Source organism: Euprymna scolopes, chromosome 10 (genome assembly GCF_053919585.1).
Source record: "Euprymna scolopes isolate OS-2025 chromosome 10, ASM5391958v1, whole genome shotgun sequence".
Taxonomy (NCBI): Eukaryota; Metazoa; Mollusca; class Cephalopoda; order Sepiida; family Sepiolidae; genus Euprymna; species Euprymna scolopes.
Window position 1 is genome coordinate 33,840,144 of NC_136491.1, and position 20,632 is coordinate 33,860,775.

Genomic DNA, 20,632 nt, shown 5'->3' on the forward strand with positions numbered 1-20,632 from the left:
CTTTTCATTCTATTTATTCCTGGATGCCCCATGTGAAAATCCCTTTCACCGTATAACAGCATTTCGTCGCAACCAGAAAAAAATGTCTGAACTGATGTCAACCAGTGCTAATTTCTGCTTTGTGGTTTGAATGAAATCGTCATTTAGGGATTCTGACTTAATTTCCTGAAGTGTGACCGGCAGTTCGCGGATAATATTGTTTATCATGGTTTTTACATCACTATTAATACGTAGTGCCGCTATTACAGAATCTTCAACAGGTTCCATTTTGGCAGGAATCAGTCACGATATACCGTCTGCATGGGCTAGTTGTTTTGAGGGGAGAAATTGAATTATAAAATTATAGTCCAGCAGAATAGTTCTCCATCTTAATAGTCGGTTCGCAGTGAATGTTAGAAATCCTTTTGTTGATCCAAAAATGGGTATCAATGGCTTATGGTCGGTTTGTAGAAAAAATGTCTTCCGTACAAGAACTGGTGGAATTTTGAAACTGCAAATATAATTCCTAGGGCCTCTTTCTCGATCTGAGAATAATTCCTTTCCGCTGGCAATATGCAATCCACGAATTTATAATGCTCAGCCGTTTCCAATTTTCGTAGTAGAAGTCTGGTTTTCTTTTAATCAGACCAGTTGCTGCAGTCAATATTTAAAAAAATCTTCATAACCCCGAAAGTACCTCTTCCTCATATTTAAAATTGTCTATCGCGGTCCATATTGTATTATGAGAAAATGCTGAATTGCCTTCCGCATTCGTATTATTCTTAACAATTTCTGTAAGTAATTCCTCTGTTCGTAATTGACGATTGGCTAACTGTTTTTGAACTTCCTTTTGCTGTTCCTTGGTTCGTATCTGACAATCCGCTAACTGTTTTTGCAATTCCTTTTGCTGTTCCTCGAATCGTATTTGACGTTCAGTCCAGTGTTTTTCGGATTGTGACTGACGCTTTGCGGCATCGATATGCTGGTTCTGCAAAGTGTTCGAGTTGTTTTTTCTATTTTATCTTGCTGATAAGTTTCTTGGCTTTCATACGACGACACTTAGGATTTTGACACTTCTATGTCGAATATCGAAAATCCTCTTTTAGCGCATTGTTCATAGTCTCTAGTCTGACACACACTGGATCTTCTTGCACCGTTTGATGCATTACCTTGTGTAAACACGTAGAACGCGTAATATGATTTGTTAATTTCAGTCACAATTCTTCAGCTCACATTTGACAGCCTCCACGGAAGATTGAGCTGCAACTAAAATTTCATGATTATTTTATTTACAAAGGAGTCACCACTTATCAAGACCCGGAGTTAATGAGTCAATGGGACAATATCGTAGTAATCGTTAGTAGTGGGGGTTTGGTAAATTGAATTACTTAAGGGGAACACCTCATCAAGAACTTGTTTATATTGAACTTGAAGGGGACCATGTTGTAGTCAGTTGAAAAGCATGAAAAGGGAATAGCGTTCTACAGGCGTGCAGTTCTCAGAAAGAAGATTTGTTCATGGAATCTATTTTTAGGTTTAGGCACAGATAAAGGGCGGGGGAAATTATTGCTAGTGGTTTCAGATATAGACGAGTGTTTTTCGTGAAAGTCAAGCCAGGGGGTGGAATAGATTGGAGCTCAGACGAGCACTTGCCATGAAAGTAACGATAAAGCAGAGACAGCTTTTTTTTTAATATGTCAGTAATTTCTAGTAATTCATAATGTTCAGATCTCGAACTAAGCAAAACTACACGAAAATAGAGAGTTGTTGCAATTTACGTGTATGACATATTTTAAAGAGTTTAGAAATACAATAAAATAAAATATTGAGCTTGTCCGAACATTATAGATATTCAAATACTTTTAAACATTATTGAGATAACATCGATCATAATATTCATGCAGTAAACATTTAAATATTTTAGTTCAAGTATCATGTAATATCTTATAACTAGGGTTATGACAACAGAACATTCTTTCCATTGTGTTGATGGTCCTGGATATGACGTTAAACTATATGCGATTGTGAGGCCACCCTTTAATTGATATTGCTCCCAGGTCCATTCTGATCCAGAGTGGTAGTACCTGTTAGTGTCCCAAGTATTGGTTAAAGAGAAACCGACTTGAAAAGAAATATTCTATTAAAATATTTGTAACTGGACTCGGCATTAAATAGCCTGAAAGGTGTTGATATGCCGTAAAATAAAATCATCTAACCAACCAACATTGTTTTGACTCTCGAGTATATATCTGACACAGTTAGACACATTTGATCAACCGAAACCCACATCACTCTATATAAAAGCATATAAGATATCAACGGATACACACTCGAGAGTCAAAATAATGAAAAGAATATGCTGTTGTCCTTGACCTATTAATAATGCAGAAGACTCAATGGATGTTATTGTGTAATATATAACAGATACAAAGTTAAAATATGTCACGAACAAAATCAAACAAAATCATTTTTTTTTACTATATGCTTTGCCACAAAATTGGTTTTAAACTTGATATTTTTCCAGTACTTTGTTATATAAGTAAACATAACTATATATATATATATATATATAGTTACACACACCTCCACTTTCTTTTCTGCCTTCGTGTCACGGGTTCGAGTCGGCCTGCCTACTACAACTTTTTTTTTTGCTCAACATATACCTACAAACAACCGGGTAACGCCTTCACCCATGCTAGTCTCTAATATAAAGTTTACCTGTCTGTTTAAATGCATGTATGTATGTATGTATGCCTAAAAATTTCGACAGAGTCGGCAGATTTTCACGAGATGTGTATTGTTTTTAAGCTCGACCCTTCCGACAAATATCGAAAAATTAATAATAATTAATTCCCTCACCCTCGACTTTCTACAGGTAGGGGTCGCTTTTTTTCGCCGATATTTTCGAAAATCACATCCTCTTTTCGATTTACTAGCTTTAATTTAAACTTTCGCCGCTTCCGGTTTGGCAATAGACGAAACAGCAAAGACGTTACGTTTATTTTTCACATACTTTTCCTCCTTCGCAGTACGGGTTCTAGCCTGCCTGCCCACTATCACTTTTTTTTTGCTCAACACGCACCTCCAAATACCCAGCCAACGCCGGGAACCCAGGTTAGTTTGACATAAAAACAATTGCAAACAACAAATAAATCGCTTGCAATTCTATTTAGAATATGCTATTTGAAATTGAGATTTTAAATGACATATAAAGTAAAACTGTCTTTACGAAATAATATTTTTTTGAAAATGTCATTTAAAGATTATCTATTATATAAATCTCATCTGTCTGTTTAACTGTATGTATGTATGTCTAAAACTTTCGAAAGAGGCGACGGATTTTCACGAGCTTGGAATCGTTTTAAAGCTCGACCGTTTGGACGACAAATATCGAAAAACTGGCTAAAAACAATAATTTCTTCACATAAACTCGGCATTTTTCTACAAGGAGAGGACACTTTTTTCGCCGATACTGTTAAAGGCATCCACTTTTTTCGATTGACTAGCCTTAATTTAAACCTTCGCCACCTCTGGTTTCGACAAAGACATCATTTTTGCCAGACCGTAAGATACTGAGTCAAGTACGGTAACCGTAAGACCAGCTTGTCAAGATAATTTAAAAGTGTTTTCAAACCTACTCATTCTTAACATAAGGAAGCTATCCTGTGAACGATTCGCGCATGCGTAGTCGTGAATCGGTTGACAAATTCCTATAATCCGAAATTTTTCAATTTTGAACGCTTCGTAGCCTTTATTTCTAGATGAAAATCGATGATTAAATTTTCCTCTTGTCTGAGTAACCTATGTACGAAATTTCAAGTATTTAGATCAAATATTCGTTAATTATATAGACCAAGAAGTGTCTTCACACACACACACACACACACACACGCACACACACACACATTCTCACTTTTATAGATCTAGAATTTTAGGACTTCTTGGAATTTTCTTACCCGCTTATTTTCGCCCTCTGTATCAGTTTGAGTCATGTATAATTTGATTTAAGCATAATTTTATTCAACCGTAATTTGATTCAGCCATAATTTTATTCAACTATGATTTGATTCCATTATAATTTTATTTAACTGTAATTTATTCAATTATAAATTGATTCACTTATAATAATTTGACACATCTATAATTTCATTTAAATATAAATTGTCTTCAAATATAATTTTACTCCAATACATTTTGATTCAAATATAATTTTTTTTATTACATTTTAATTTGTGACTGCTTTGTCAGTATTTAATATTAATTGTATACTATGCATATTCTTGATGGGCAGGACACGTAGCCAGACAACATGGCAACAGATGGTCTATTAGGAACGTGAACATAAGAGGCAAAAGGGAAGACCAAGAACGAGAGGGAGGGACGTCCTGATACAGCACATTGGCCCCACATGACAACGAATAACTCAATACAGAGTTAGATAGCTAAAGTCCAGGAAGGGGTTCTTCATTTAGTCATAAAACTCCTGTTGATGTTGTTGATGTTGATGCATAGTCTAATACAGGTGTTAGATTGCTGTATTAAAACTAGGAAATAAGTTGATATTAGACTTCGGGCGATTAATGGCATTTGAAGTTAGGAATCAGAATGATCGAAACTTTTTTTTTTTATATCGGAATCGGTCTCGTAATCAGAAAAAAATAGCCTAATTTGCCATCTGAAAAACGATCTGTTTAACCGTGTTCTTAGCTATAAATAATGAAACAAGCACAGATATATTTATCATGTGACTGTATAAACTATAAAATGTATAAACTGTATAAAATGTATAAACTGTATAAAATGTATAAACTGTATAAAATTTATAAACTAAATAAAATGTATAAACTGTATAAAATTTATAAACTGTATAAAATGTATAAACTGTATAAAACTTATAAACTGTATAAAATGTATAAACTGTATAAAATGTATAAACTGTATAAAATGTATAAACTGTATAAAATGTAAAACGATTTTAAAAAAGATTTTACCCATTTTGGAACCCTTCTAAAACAATTTTAACTGGCTAAATACCCACAAATACCCATACGAGAACGGTCTATGAAAATCCAATCATTTGAAGCCCCCTAGCACTGCTTTGCGACTTTTAGTTTCGAACGAAATAGTTTGAAAATATGGAAACAGACGGACAGGCATAGATTTTATATATAAGAGTATCGGGGGGCGGCTTTGCCTAGGCGTAAAATACACTCATACATGATATTTTAATTTTCCCAGATTTCGTATATATATATTATTATAGAGTCGTGATTCGAAAAGTAAAAAAAAAAGTATTTGGGTGCCATCAGTTAGAATCGAAACTAAAAGCTAAATTGTTGCAGTCAAAGCTGGTGACGTTAACTTTGTACCAACGTGACACGCATATAAACCGATTAAAAATTAAAAATTAAAAATAAACTAAGATGAATGTGCAAAACGTATAAAGATTTTTCAAGTTTGACCCATTTTTAAGTCCATAAAAACTATTTTAATCGGCTAAAGACCCATAGACGAACGGCCCGTAAAAAGTAAAATAATTTGAGGTCCCTAGCGCCTCATTGCGACTTTTAGTTTTGGGGGAGATGGAGTTTGAAAATATAGAGGCAGACAGACATATAGCCTTTTATATATTAGATTAATGATTTCATATGTTCGGAATTTTTTCAAATTACGATTGATAGATTGAATTAGTTGATTTATTCGAAATATTCCTGTTATTTGTACGAACGAGAAACATGGCGGCGCTTTTATGTTTCATCATTAACTTGGAGATATTCGGTCGGTTGTCGGAATCTTCGCTGGATTATCAGTCGTTTTTGTGCTTAAAATTCAATTTAATAACTGCAATACAAATTTCTGGCTTCTTTTTATCAGAGCGACAATACGATACAATCTATCCGATCATAGCCGACGAAATGAGAGCAACCTCTCTCGTAGATTAGATAAAGTGTGTCTTTCGAAATTCCATACTGAGCTCAACAGCTTGAGAAGATCGGAAGTTACATCGGCTGAAACTTTGTGAAAGTAAAATGAGTATAGTAGTTCAAATAATTCAAGATATATATATATATATATATATATATATATATATATATATATATATTAGTATATTTGCCCAGCATTTTTTCCTTTATGCGCGTTTCATTAAAGAGCCGAGAAAATTTTTGTTTGTTTCTCTTACAAACCATTTTTTCTTTTTGACGGACTAGTGTTCGAATATCTATTCGAATGTAAAAAGACATTTGCGGTATTTGGAAACGTTTTCGACCTCCATAAGTCGTCCTCAGGCGAGTGATGAAAAATAATTTAAAAAAATAATGTAATAAACTAAATGGAAAGACGACTAAAATCGTTTAAAATCGTTTAAAATACTTGAAATCATGTAAGCATGCCATCCTCTTCGTATTGAGCTTGATTAATGGTTGTTTTTTTTTAATACAGATGAACACGGCTTCAATAATTGGGAGATGTACATCACAGCGCAGGACAGCTAAAATGGCAATTTTTTTTGTATTAGTATGTCACTAAATTCGGCTTTGGGACTGTCATGTGCTGTGAGATGCTTATAAACAAAGCTGTTCGGGGAAGATTTGTGAAATGTAATCTGAGGAGTTATGCTGGTTAAAGTTGTGCCGATTTGCAACGATTTTAATTGTCTTTTCATTCAATTCATTATCATTTTTTTAATTATTTTCGCCATTCGCCTAATGACGACGTATGGAGGGCAAAAGCGTTCGCGAATACGGCAAATTTCTTTTTACACTCGAACAGAATGTTCGGAAACTTGTCTCTGCTCTTCAATATATATTTTTTGACTCCACTACTGGGTACTATCAGCACCTCCCACATAAAGAACTCCGGAGATTTACTGAACAAAATAAAAAACATTAACGTGCAAAACAAAACTATTCACAGCTTAGATATAACATCATTATATACTAATGTCCCCATTAAAAAATGCTTGAATCTACTCCTTAAACATTTAAAAAAATCTAACATTAGCTTACCTTTTCCTCCCGACGCTCTTATAAAAATCATTAGACTTATAACTAACATGACTTACTTTCATTTCAATAACAATTTCTATAAACAAAATTTTGGTCTTTCTATGGGTAACCCTCTTAGTGGAGTATTAGCTTGCCTTTTCTTAGAATTCCTAGAATCTGCTCCTTTCAAATTCAGATTACCTCCAAACACAGAGTATTTCAGATACATTGACGACATCTTAATTTTTCTTCCTGAAAATACGCACATAAATATCATTACAGACAAATTAAACTCAGTCGAACCTTCCATAAAGTTTACCTATGAAACAGAAAACAATAACTCATTACCTTTTCTTGACATACTTATAATAAAATCCAATAATAAACTATCCTTCAAAGTTCACCGCAAAACAACACACAAAAACGATTACATACATTTCTATTCACACCATAACAATAAAATAAAAACAGGGATGATAATTGGTTTCTTCTTACGCGCTTTCAGAATTTACAGTCCTGAATATCTGGACGAAGAATTCAAATACCTTACAAACATTTTGAAAACCTTGCAATATCCGACATATTTCATATTGAATGCTAAGAGAAAAGCCACACAAATATTTTCCAGAATAAATAATAATAAAAAATCATACACTCCAGACCTTTCTCTCATAAACAGACATCTTCTTTTACCTACACACACCAATAATACAATAATTTATAACACACTAAATAAACTAAAAATTCCTATCGTACAAACCACATCACTAACCATAAGACATATATTAAAAACCACGAAACATCTCTATAACAAACCAGTTTCCGATGGAGGTATATATACTATTCCTTGCCATAATTGCCATCATAAATACGTTGGTGAAACTCAGCGTAAATTGGAAAAAAGGCTCAATGAACACAAAAGAGATATAAAAAATAGCAATTCTCTTAGTGCATTATTCTCTCATTCATTGCAACATAACCACACCTTTGATTTTAAACAAGCAAAAGTAGTTAAATTTATTTCAAATAAACCGCGCCGGAGACTCCTTGAATCTGCGCTTATCGCAATTTCAAGCACTATTAAAAAACGTGGAGGTTTCTATAACATAGCGCCATTAATAAGTAAACTGTTATTAAAAGAACATTATTTAACTGTGGACACAGGTTAACTTTCTCACACCATTCAAACACCCCCTGTAATAATTAACACATAATCTCAATCAATAAATTACATAAAAAAACACTCATTTCATTCCTGTTACAAACTTATATTTAAATTTCAACAGATATATCTTTTTCCCAATAAGAATATAAACTTGCGTTCATAGTTTTAAAATTAAATTAACGACTAATTGACGTCACTAAAATTTCCTTCTCCTTAACAGCGCCAGCCCCCCTTCCTTTTTGAATTTCCAACATCAATTTTTCCGTTTCTCTTAAATAGAACTGCGTCACACTGTGCACGTGAAACTTTTTCAAATATTTTGTACTGGTATATTTTTTTGGTTTCTTAATCTCATTCACCCAGAGGAAGTCTCGAAATAAAGACGAAACGTTGGTGAACACATAATACGGTTTGTTCCTTTTTTATTTTCTCTATTTTGTCGGAATACTATTTCCATTATTTTCATCATATGTATATATATATATGTATATATATGCATATATATATACATATATATATGTATATATATACATATATATATGTATATATACATATATATGTATGTATATATATATATACATATATATGTATGTATATATACATACATATATATATGTATATATATATGTATATATATATACACTTATGCTATCATAGAGTAAATCTTTAACAAAGAAAAAACTTATCAAGGTAAGAAAAGCTAAACATTATTAAGAAGAGAAAACAATAATATTAAAGAATAAAATTTATATATAATATTTTTTTCTTAGTTTTTTTTTAAATTTGCTCTTGATTTTTCCTTATTGTTCTGGTGATATAATGAAGTTATATATAACTTTTATTTCTCATCTTTCATATATATATATATATATATATATATATATATATATAATGTAGCGCTATTAATAAGTAAACTTCTATTAAAAGACATAATTTAACTGTAGACACAGGTTACCCCCCTCACAGCGTAGAAAAATCCCCTATAATAATTAATACATATAATCTCAATCAATAAATTGCATAAAAAACGCACTCATTTCATTTCAGTTACACACCTATATATATAAACCTATATGCTTTAACGGACATATTTTTTTTTAAATAGAATATTAACTGTGTCATGTTTTGTCAAAATTTATCAACGACTATATGACGTTATTACAAATCTCCCTCTCTTTAACAACGCAGCCTCCCACCTTTTTTTTTTAATTTCCAACGTCTTTTTCCGTTTTCAAATAGAATAGCGTCGCACTTTTCACAAGAAAAAATTCAAATATTTGTACTGGTGCTTTTGATTTCTTAATTTCATTCATTCAGAGAAAGTCTTAAAATAAAAACGAAACGTTGATTAACACATAACTTGGTTTGTTCCCTTTTATTCGTCTTTCCCTCACACGCACTCTCTCTCTTCTCTCCCTCTCTCTCTCTCTCTCTCTATATATATATATATATATGAAGTTAAGGTATATATATATATGTATATATATATATATATAAACATATTTATATATAAATATATATATAAATGTATATATATTAGGAGGTATATTTGGTAAAAATAAACAGGGTAAAAGTGCTTAATACGCTAGTAGAGCTAAATATGTTTTTGTTATTTCAATTATGGGGATTTTTTCTTAAATCATTACAAGTTGTTTCAATAGACAGGACAAAAAATTATCCTGCCGATCTCGTCAGACGATCTAAGCCTTTTTTTGTTGTCTTAGATCGTCTGATTATCAAACGCTTAAAGTAGAGTAAACCTTGGATTTATTTTCAGCAGGCTCTTAACCCTCGGTTCCTGTAGTTTTTCCTTTACCCATCACATTCTAAAACCGTATTTTCTGACAAAGGGAAAATAATTGCTGTTTTCTGTGTTGCAGTCTATCGATCTAACACGTATCGTTGGCTAATTTTTTTTACTTGGTATTTTTAGCTGCTCGCACAAAATTGCTCCATGGAAAAACCAGGCACTCATTGTGTCACACTCATTTAATTTACGCAAACATAAACGCACGTGGCACTAGGGGAAACTTATATGTGTATTTATTTCCTTTTTTGTTCTGAGAAAACACCTTCTTGTTACCAGAACATTTACAGATTTTTGAACTATCAATGTTTATGCACACTCTATTTATATGTTTGGCACAAAAAAAATTAAACAAACATAAATGATGTGTGTATTCGTTTCAATAAGGTCTTACCTTCCACGATGTTATTCAGCAACATTACTACGTTACACGTGCTATTTTACTTCTATTTAATATCTTTAGGGATCACGGTTACGCTTTGTGTCCTTCACTAATATATAATTCCCCTCAGAATCTACAATTAGTATTTGTATAGTTTAATCAAGACATTAAAAAAAAAAAATGAAAATATCGAAAAATGTTATATTGTACGTATACGTTATGGAACGAAGTTCTCCGAAAAACAATTAACTTTTCATCAAGTAGTTTCTTTTTTACAACGAAAATAAAAACAATTTGTTATGATACCGAGCAAAAGGTTCGATTTTTAGAAAAATAGTAATAAAGATGGGGAAGGACTCTCAGCGCTTTACATTGAGTTATCCCCCCTGCGGCGTGTTAAAACATTCCATAATAGCTGAGTTCAACGCGTTCTCATAAAAACGTGTTTTCCGCTGTAAAAAAAAAAGCAAACAAAAATTAAAAACTACTCGATAAAATTAAATGAAATTATTTTTCGGAGATCTTCAGTCCAAAACCGATACCTACAATATAAACTTTTTTCGATATTTTTATTTTTTAATGTCTTGATTAAACTGTACAATTACCCTACAATTATATAAATGGAACTTTGCTTGTGTGTGTGTGTGAGTTTGTTCCTTATATGCCCTGAAATGGTTGGAGTGATTTTCTTTAAAATTTACAAAACCATTATCAATAATTTCCCACGCTCTTTATCTGTGCCTACACCTAAACGCAGATTCCATGAACAGGGCTTCTTTCTTAGAACTGCTCGGAACTCCATTCCTATTGTCTGCTTTCCAGCTGACTACAATCTGATTGTCTTCAAGTCCAATGTGAACAAGTTCTTATTGAACCATCCTCCTAAGTAATCCAAGTCATAAAATTCCCACGAATATTTTCTACGCTAAAATCACAATGACAAATGTATACCCATTAACCCTTATCCTCGAGTGGCCCCTGGGCCTTGATAAGTAGGGACTCCCCATGTAAAAAAAGTACAAGGATTTTATAATTTAAGGAATTGGTTTATGAAATTCCAGCTGCGAAATTTCTGTCAAATATTAGATTAAATCATTGTACCCTTTCTGTCACAAATAACCATTCGCCGAGTCAATACCTCTTTCTTTGGGAAGGCCTAATATTTTATTGCCTGTCTTTCCGATGCGACTATAAACGGGGAGCGGCGACAGGTCAGATTAAGGATATTTTAATAATCGTCCAAAGTGGTATTCCTGCAGTTCCTGGGTTGGATTCGCTACTATTAACGGACACGACGAAAGAAAGGTTTGGGTTCATGTATGTATAAACTCAATCTAATAACTTGAATATTAATCACTGGTCTGAAAGCTATACTAGCAATACAATTAAGATTTGTTTATAATAAAATATTGAAATATGAAAATATACTAATTTATAATAAAATAATGAACTATACATATATAACAAATTATAGTATAAATGAGTAACTAGCAGGACCCGTGGAAATTCCAGAGGGGACTCATTAATATGTAATATATCTATGTTGACATTCTATAGATGTTCAGTGTAAATGGAGATTCTCTGATATTATTGTAGCTTTTTTGTTAAAACGGCAAAGTATTTCTAAGCTAGCACGAATGCCCGGCAAATCCCGGTCGTAAACTATGCTTAAATATGATATTTTAATTCTTTCAGATTTCGTGTATATTATTGTAGAGTTAAAGTTCTATCGATTTGTATATGCTATAAAGTTGCCATTTCAAAAATAAAAAAAATATACTCATATGACTTGGATGCATTAGCTTGAATGGAGATCGAAATAAAAACTTATGACACACAGACACACACACACACACACACACACACACGCACATATATATATATATATATATAATTTGAGTTTCTTCAGCCATAATCGAAACCGAAACCAAAACTTATGAAAAATTCTTGATAAATTATTTATTAAAAAAAGTGATGATTTAAGTGCCATCAGCTATAATTGAAACCGAAACCAAAATTATGAAGAATTCTTGGTAAAATTATTTATGACAAGAAATAGAAGAACATTACAATTACACGACCCGGATGTAAGCGTGACACACAAAAGTACACACACGCTATCGTATTAATATATAGATCTCATGAGGGGACGAAAGCATGCTACTTAGTGGATTAAATAAGGTATTCCGTTCGAAATGCCGTGCTAATTTCAGAGTTATATAAGTTATAATTTAAGAAGATCGGATGTTCAATCGGCCGAAATCTCATAGGAATAACAGGCGAGGCGAGTGCAGCAATTCGAATAAGTCAAACATGGCGCGTTTTTTTATAATTTAAGAAATTGATTTGTTATAAATTTCCAGCTAATATCAACTTGAAATACAGTTATTTGAAGTCATAAAGGACCACGCATTGAGACAATACAACCTTCTTTGGAAAAGAGCCCTAATTTCTTTTTTATTCATTCGACACGTCTATACAAAAAGAGTTGTGACGTGTCAGATCGAGGCCATTTTTTTATAGACATTTAAAATATCAATCCTGTGGGAGCTGGATTTGCTGCTAATGGGATGATGTCACGACAAAATTTGATGCACATAAAGATACAGTTCCATATGGATTTATAATCGATTTATACTTAAAAAGCTAATTTGACAATTTGAGAAAATTAAATAATGTTATAGAATATATTATTCAATGATTAAAATTATATTTTTCCTGTGACTTCTTGGTGAAAACACCTTTTTCAAGGAAGACATTTTTCTCTTTATTTTGTTGGTTGAATTAATTCAGAGAGTTGATAATTTTAAATCATTTAAACACATATTTTATAACGTCATAAAATTTATAAATTTATTTTACAAAACAGGTTTTTCAAAGATTTAACCAAACTCCTATATAAAATTCGCGCCAACTATACAAACACACGTGAAAATCAGACTTCATCACAACTATAAATTAAACATAGTGCGGAGGGCTATATGCAAATAGCGAGCCGTGAGCAAAATAACGTTACGGTAAGGAAATAGAAGATAATAAAAATGAGAGGGAGCACGTTGGAAAGAAGTCATGCGTGGCGGGGAATGAGGTAATAAATATCGTTGTTATGATAAAGTTAGTCTGATATATATTATTCCTTAATTGGAATTCATTTTTGAGATGAGCATTATATACATTAATTTATTTTTATTTCGGACTATTATTCTCATCTTTATTTATGTTTTCGTGAAAAAAAAAAAAACAACCAATAAAGATGAAAAAAAAACAACAACTAATAAAGATGAGAATAATAGTCCGAAATAAAAATAAATTAAAGTTAGTCTGAGTTATTACTTTTCTGTCATCTCCTTTGCGACTGAGTCAGAAACATTTGGATCCCAGATTTCATCACAACTATAAATTAAACATAGTGCGGAGGGCTATATACAACTAGCGAGCCGTGAGCGAAACAACATTACGGTAAGGAAATATAAGATAATAAAAAGGAGAGGGAGCACGTTGGAGAGAAGTCACGCGTGGTGGGGAGTGAGTTAATAAATATCGTTGTTATGATAAAGTTAGTCTGAGTTAGTACTTTTCTTTCATCTCGTTGTCGACTGAGTCAGAAACGTGTGGATCCCATGTTTAAACACGTGTGACGTTACATCAATGATATCGAACATAGTTTTCTATATCCACGAAAGGAATTGAACCCTCTGCGTTAATATCACCAGCAAAATAAGAAGAAAAGAAGTTAAAATGTTTTCTTTGAAAATGGTGGTTTACACCGAAAGTCTCAAAAACGAAAGTATTTTAATCATTTAATAAAATATTTTGTAAAATTACTAGCGGATGGGGGCGCGAGTCTTGCCCGGGCGTAAGATACGCTTAAATACGATATTTTAATTTGTTCAGATTTCGTATATATTATTATAGAGTTGTGATTTCAAAAGTAAACAAAAAACATTATTTAAGCGTCATCAGCTCGCATTCAAAGCTGGTGACGTTACCACTATACCAACGTGACACGCATACAAACTGCTTAAAAATTACAAAGTAAAACTAAACTATAATGAATAATGTATTTTTAACAAATCTTTTTCAATTTTGACCCTTTTTGGATCCCTTCAAAACAGTTTTAACCGTCCTTTTATGGGTCTTTAGACACATAAAAGAACGGTCTCTAAAAAATCTAATCATTTGAGGCGTATAGCGACGTTTGGTTTCAGTGGAGATAGAGTTTGAAAATATGGAGAGAGACATATAGCCTTCTATATATTAGATACTAGCAGGTGGATCGGTATTGCCCGGTCATAAAATACGCTTAAATATGATATTTTTTATTTGACAACATTTTCTATATATTGTTATAGAGTCGCAATTTCAAAAGTAAAACTTTAGGTGCCATCAGCTAGAATCGAAACGGAAAGCACAACTGTAGCATTCAAAGCTGGTGACGTTATCACTGTACCAATGTGACACGCATATGAACCGATTAAAAATTAAAAATAAATAAATATGAATACAAAAAATAGTTAAAACGTTTTTTAATTTTTATCAATTTTTGACCCCCTTAACTACTATTTCAACCAGCTAAACACCCATAAAAGTACGGTCCGTAAAAAATCCAATAATTTCAGGCCCCTGGTCCTAGCACTGCTCTGCGACTTTTAATTCCAGAGGAATTCAAGAGTTTGAAAATATGAAAACAGAAAAGCAGACAGACCGACAGACAGACAGATATATAACCGTGTGTGTATTGGATTTTGTTTTCAAGCGCTTACAAATAAACTTTACGGAATTATGTTTATAAACATGTAATCAAACTTTTTCAATATTTATTTATTTATTCATTTTTTTGTTTTTGTTTCAGATGACTGCGATGATGATGACTCTGTGAACTGTGAACTTGTAAAGGAAATCAACCATTGCCAGAACTCGTTTTACAAGAAAGCCTGTTGCAAAACGTGTCAGGATCAGGCGGAAAACGAAGACAAGAAGAACGACGGTGAAGGTTACACGGAGTAATCCCTCTCCGTTTGGATATTACCATCGACCTTTTGTCAGTCAGTACGAGTCAATCATTCAGCTAAATAAAATATTGAAACATGAATATATAATATTGATAATAAAATATTGAAATATACAGACATATGACAAATTATAGTATTAATGAGTAATCCCATATCTCAGCTGATAAATAATTGATTATCCAAACGAGAGATACATTGGCTAGACGCACAAGGAGTCTGGGGTCATATTGGCTTTGGAACATGGAAACTAAAAAAGAAAAGAAAGAAATAAAACGTTGAATTTCACGATATTAATCATTATGAACACGTATTAAACAAATCAGGATACAAATATCTCTTTATTTTGTAGATAAAACAAATGTGGTCTAGAAAGATACGCAGAAAACTAAATATATCAACCAACAGTGTCACAACAAAATTTTATCCAATACATAACTATTATTATTAACGACACATTGCGTTCAAATATATGCCCCGTTACGCCAATTGAAGACGCCTCACCATTTTCTAAAAAGAATGACGACTTTTGTAGGTTTTCGTGTATGCTGAAAACGAATACTGCAGGGGAAATTAGCACAGACAATTAGTTTTCGAGATATAAATTCCTGTATTATGCAATATGATTTCTAGTAGTCTACGTTGGCCGCCATCTTTGTTGTTTTAATGAAATGGTTCAGTGAGCATGCGCAGACGAACTGTGAACTTAAGTCTACGAAATGCAAACGTCATTTCTAGATAATTTCACACACACAAAAATATACTTTCAAGAATTCAAATTCAAGAAAATTCGGTCAATGTGAACTGGTTATCCAACCTGTTTATTCCGAAAGCCATTCTGAACATGGGGAGGTTGAAAATAAGAAAATGCTTTTCGGAATACCCTCTCCCCAACGTCCTCATGTTAAGAACGGCTTTCGGAATAAAAACACCCCCAACCTTCTCATGTTAAGAACGGATTTTGGAATTGAGCTGAAAAACAAAAACCAAAACAAACAAACAAACAAACAAACAAAAAAACAGTTTACTGCTTTCATATACCGCCCGTTCAAACATGGCCGCCAGTGATTTACATTTAAAAATACAGGTATTTATATCTCGAAAACTATTTGTCTGCGCTAATTTTCCCTGTGATTCTCCTTTTCAGAATACCCTAAAACTTTTAAAAGTCGTCGATTTATAAAAAAAAAAAAATGTTTAGGCGTCTTCAGTTGGTGTAACGGAGCACATTGATCCAAAACACAAGAGTACATATCATTTAATCACCTGGATTTTAGAAGTATAATGTAAACACTATAAAAAAAGTAATGGTGTTTTTGTTTTGCACTGTTCGTAAGCACATGGAAACATTTCATTAGTCGACAGAGTAATCATTATTAATATGATGTTTACACCCGAGTTCGAATCTCACGTAAATCTTATGAACAACAAGAACTGAAAACCTCGGTATTCCATGCTCTAATCCAGTTGGTTCAATAGAAAAACGTTTATCAAACTTACATTTAATCATTGGATAGAAGCTAAATAAAATTATATATAAATCAATTAAAAAAAAAACTAATTGACTCAGCCAAATGATAAATATAAAGGCTAATCAGCGTTAATTCAAATAGATTTTTTTGTTTGTTTAAACTATCTATCTGTCTATACACCTACCATAACATACAAGTTTTTTTTTTCCTCTACGGGTTTGTGATTTCGTTCCTCGTAGAGTCGGAAACGGGTGGGACAATATTTTATGAAATTTTGCACAAAGCTAATTGATGCGCCTGGGAGTGTTTTTACGTAAGTTTTGTATCGGAATGCTTCCGATAAGTATCGAAAATCGATAATCGAAAACATCTGATTAAAGAAAGAAGTCCTATTTAGATCATAGTTAACACTTTTATACAACCTAACATCACAAGTGAATTTAAGATGTTTTATCACCGCACAAGCAGGAAGGACCAGTCAATAAGATAAAGTGTAGATTCTTTTATGAGACAGGTGAGATTTCGAAATGAATGTTTATTTTAGAGCACGATTGAAGCATGATACTTGGATTTTTAAGTTTAACTTTAATTCAAGTTATTATGTAAAAATAATTACATAGAATCAACAGTTGGTTCTTTGATAAGTTAGGAGTGCGTTCCGAATGAATGTTTCTGTCTAGAACATAACTGAACCATGGTAGTCGATTTTTGCATATTAAACTTTTGGTGAAGCCATTATTTACAGATAATCAACAGTAGATTCCATACAATGCAATACAAACTACAATGTATTGTGCACTAAGTCACTGTGAGAAGGCATGTAATGTTTACTCCCAGTACTCAAGAGAAAATAACAAAATTTGACTCTGTCTACAATTTGCCAATAAGTAAACCTTTTACAGAAATTACACTTTGCTCTTAGCTTAAATGCTAACAGTTTTCAGATGAAGTTTGCAGTGATTGGCCTTCGGGCCAAGAGCAAAGTGTAGTATCTGTTCCGGCAGATGCTGCACTTAAGATAATTTGTACCAGTCAATGGAGGGGAAACCCTCTATACTGGGACAATTATTATTTTTGGTAACCAGAGTGCCCCCTTTTTGCCTACTTTTAGGGGAGCTGGTTTTTACCTCAAATTAAAAACGGCCTTGTGCCTAATTTGCTCAGTGGGGGAGCAAATAAATACCATCTGTTCCGGCAGATACTGCAAGCTATGACTAGCAAAGACCAGATGTGGGGGCAACCTCACATGCCTGACCTTTAACCAGCTCCAAATTTCCCACCTCTCGGGAGCTGGCCCCCTTTTTCTCTTCCCCCTCCCTTCACTCCTCACATTAAAAATTGGCCTTGTGCCTAATTTGCTCGGTGGGGGAGCAAATAAATACCATCTGTTCCGGCAGATGCTGCAAGCTATGACTAGCAAAGACCAGATGTGGGGGCAACCCCACATGCCTTACCTTTAACCAGCTCCCATTTCCCACCTCTCGGGAGCTGGTCCCCTTTCTCCCTTCCCCCTCCCTTCATTCCTCACATTAAAAATTGGCCTTGTGCCTAATTTGATCGGTGGGGGAGCAAATAAATACCATCTGTTCCGGCAGATACTGCAAGCAAAGACCATATGTGGGGGCGACCCCACATATAAGACCTTGGTCAATGTAGGGGCAACCCTTCATACCAATTGTCACTATCCAGCTCCCCTACTCCCCGGGGAGTTCGTCCCCATTTCCCCTTCACTCCTCTACATTAAAAATCGGCCTTGTGCCTAATTTGCTCAGTGGGGGAGCAAATAAATACCATCTGTTCCGGCAGATACTGCAAGTTATGACTAGCAATGACAACCCCACATGCCTGACCTTTAACCAGCTCCCATTTACCACATCTCGGGAGCTGATCCCCTTTTTCCCTTCCCCCTCCCTTCACTCCTCACATTAAAAATTGGCCTTGTGCCTAATTTGCTCGGTGGGGGAGCAAATAAATCCAATCTGTTCCGGCAGATACTGCAAGTAAAGACCATATGTGGGGGCAACCCCACATATAAGACCTTGGTCAATGTAGGGGCAACCCTTCATACCAATTGTCACTATCCAGCTCTCCTACTCCCCGGGGAGCTGGTCCCCATTTCCCCTTCACTCCTCACATTAAAAATCGGCCTTGTGCCTAATTTGCTCGGTGGGAGAGCAAATAAATACTTGGCCTTCGGGACAAGATCAAATTGTAGTATCTGTTCTTCAGATGCTGCACTTCAATTTCTTGTTCTCTGTCAGAGTAGGAGAAATCCTTCACGACTGAGACAATTTTATTTTTGTTCCTTTTCTCCACATTAAAAAACGACCCTGGTGTCTAACTCTGTCCCGTGGGAAGGCACTGTAAATAGGAACGGTTTGCAGATACTACAATTTAATCCTTGCTAATAGGCAAACGGTTTGCAGATACTGCACTCTGCTCTTGAGTAAAATGCAAACCGTTTGGAGATACAACACATTGCTCTAGATAAAAGATCAACGGTTTGCAGATATTACATTTTGCTCCTAGCTAAAAGGTTTACAGTTAGAAAATACTACGCTCTGCTTTTAGCTAAAAGATCAACGGCTTGCAGATACTATATTTTACTCCTAGTTAAATGTTTTCAGATACTACAATTTGCTCTTCGGTAAAAGGCTAACGGTTTGCTGATATTGCATTTTATTCCTAGTTAAAACGCTAACAGTTTACAGATACTATATTTTGCTGTTCGCTAGAAGGTCAATAGTTGCAGATGCTACACTTTCCTCTTCGCTTTACAGCTAAAAGTTTGCAGATAGTACACTTAGCCCCTAGCTTAAAGGCTAACAGTGTGTACATGTTACACTTTGCTCTTTGCTAAAAGGCCAACAGTTTGCAGATACCCCACTTTGCTTCTGGCTAAAAAAAAGACTGTTTGTAGGTACCACACTCTCCTTCAAATGAAAAGGCTAACGGTTTGGAGGTACTATACTTTTCTCCTAGCTAAAAGGCCAACAGTTTGCAGATACTTCATATTGCTTCTTACCAATAGGCCAACGGTTTGCAGATATTACATTCACTCCGAGCTAAAAAAAAAAAAAAAGAAAAACGATTTCAGTATACTAGAAATTAACGGACTCGAAAGTGAAAACAAAATCTGTTATCAACACAACAATTTAATTGCGTTTCTTTTTCATAGCACATTTAAGAAAATACACAGCCTTATTTAAACGACACTTCTTTGATAGTAAGTACGTCATTCTACAAATTACCGTAGTTATCTATCCAGTATTTGTGGAATATTGGTTCATAAACGAATCAAACACTAAACACGAAAACGGTACTAACATGAGCTTCTGGTTGCGATAATAAACACAATTTAATTCGGAAGAAATACTGGTAATCTATAAATAATACAATGAAAACTACCTCCGTACCTATCCACGCTACGCTGTAAAAAGGTAAAGACGCAACTTAAAAAAATGTTCAATAAACGCTGTCAGTATTGCTTGAGCTGCTTTTAGAAGGAGTGGTCTTGACTGACTTAATAGCCGTGGCTATAAAAAGAAGCCACGTAGTATGTTATTAAATATACGGTAGGTCTTCGAGAGGAACTATACTGATAGGAGTTTCGTTTAGTTTCGTGGATAAGAATGAGGGAAAGAAAGATTATTTAGAATGATTGTGATTAGAGTTTTTGCTGTGAATGTTTTACAAGAGGGAAAAATAGATAGTAGCTCAGTCGAGCATTTAAGATGGAAAAAAGATGAGAGAAATACTAGCTACGTCTCCTTTATGAAAAAAGGTGTGGAAACAGTACGGCATATGAGTAGATAGATCAGTTCACACACAC

General features: G+C 33.8%; 1 protein-coding gene across 1 annotated transcript in view; it reads left to right on the plus strand.

The window, feature by feature from the left end:
- Positions 1 to 15,625, plus strand: part of LOC145285922 (ADAMTS-like protein 2) — a 525,770-nt gene extending 510,145 nt beyond the window's left edge. Inside the window, exon 17 of the mRNA XM_080134423.1 lies at positions 15,172 to 15,625. Coding sequence (XP_079990549.1) covers positions 15,172 to 15,326 — 155 coding nt within the window. The 3' untranslated portion in view covers positions 15,327 to 15,625. The remainder of the gene's footprint in view (positions 1 to 15,171) is intronic.
- The last annotated feature ends 5,007 nt before the right edge of the window (positions 15,626 to 20,632 follow it).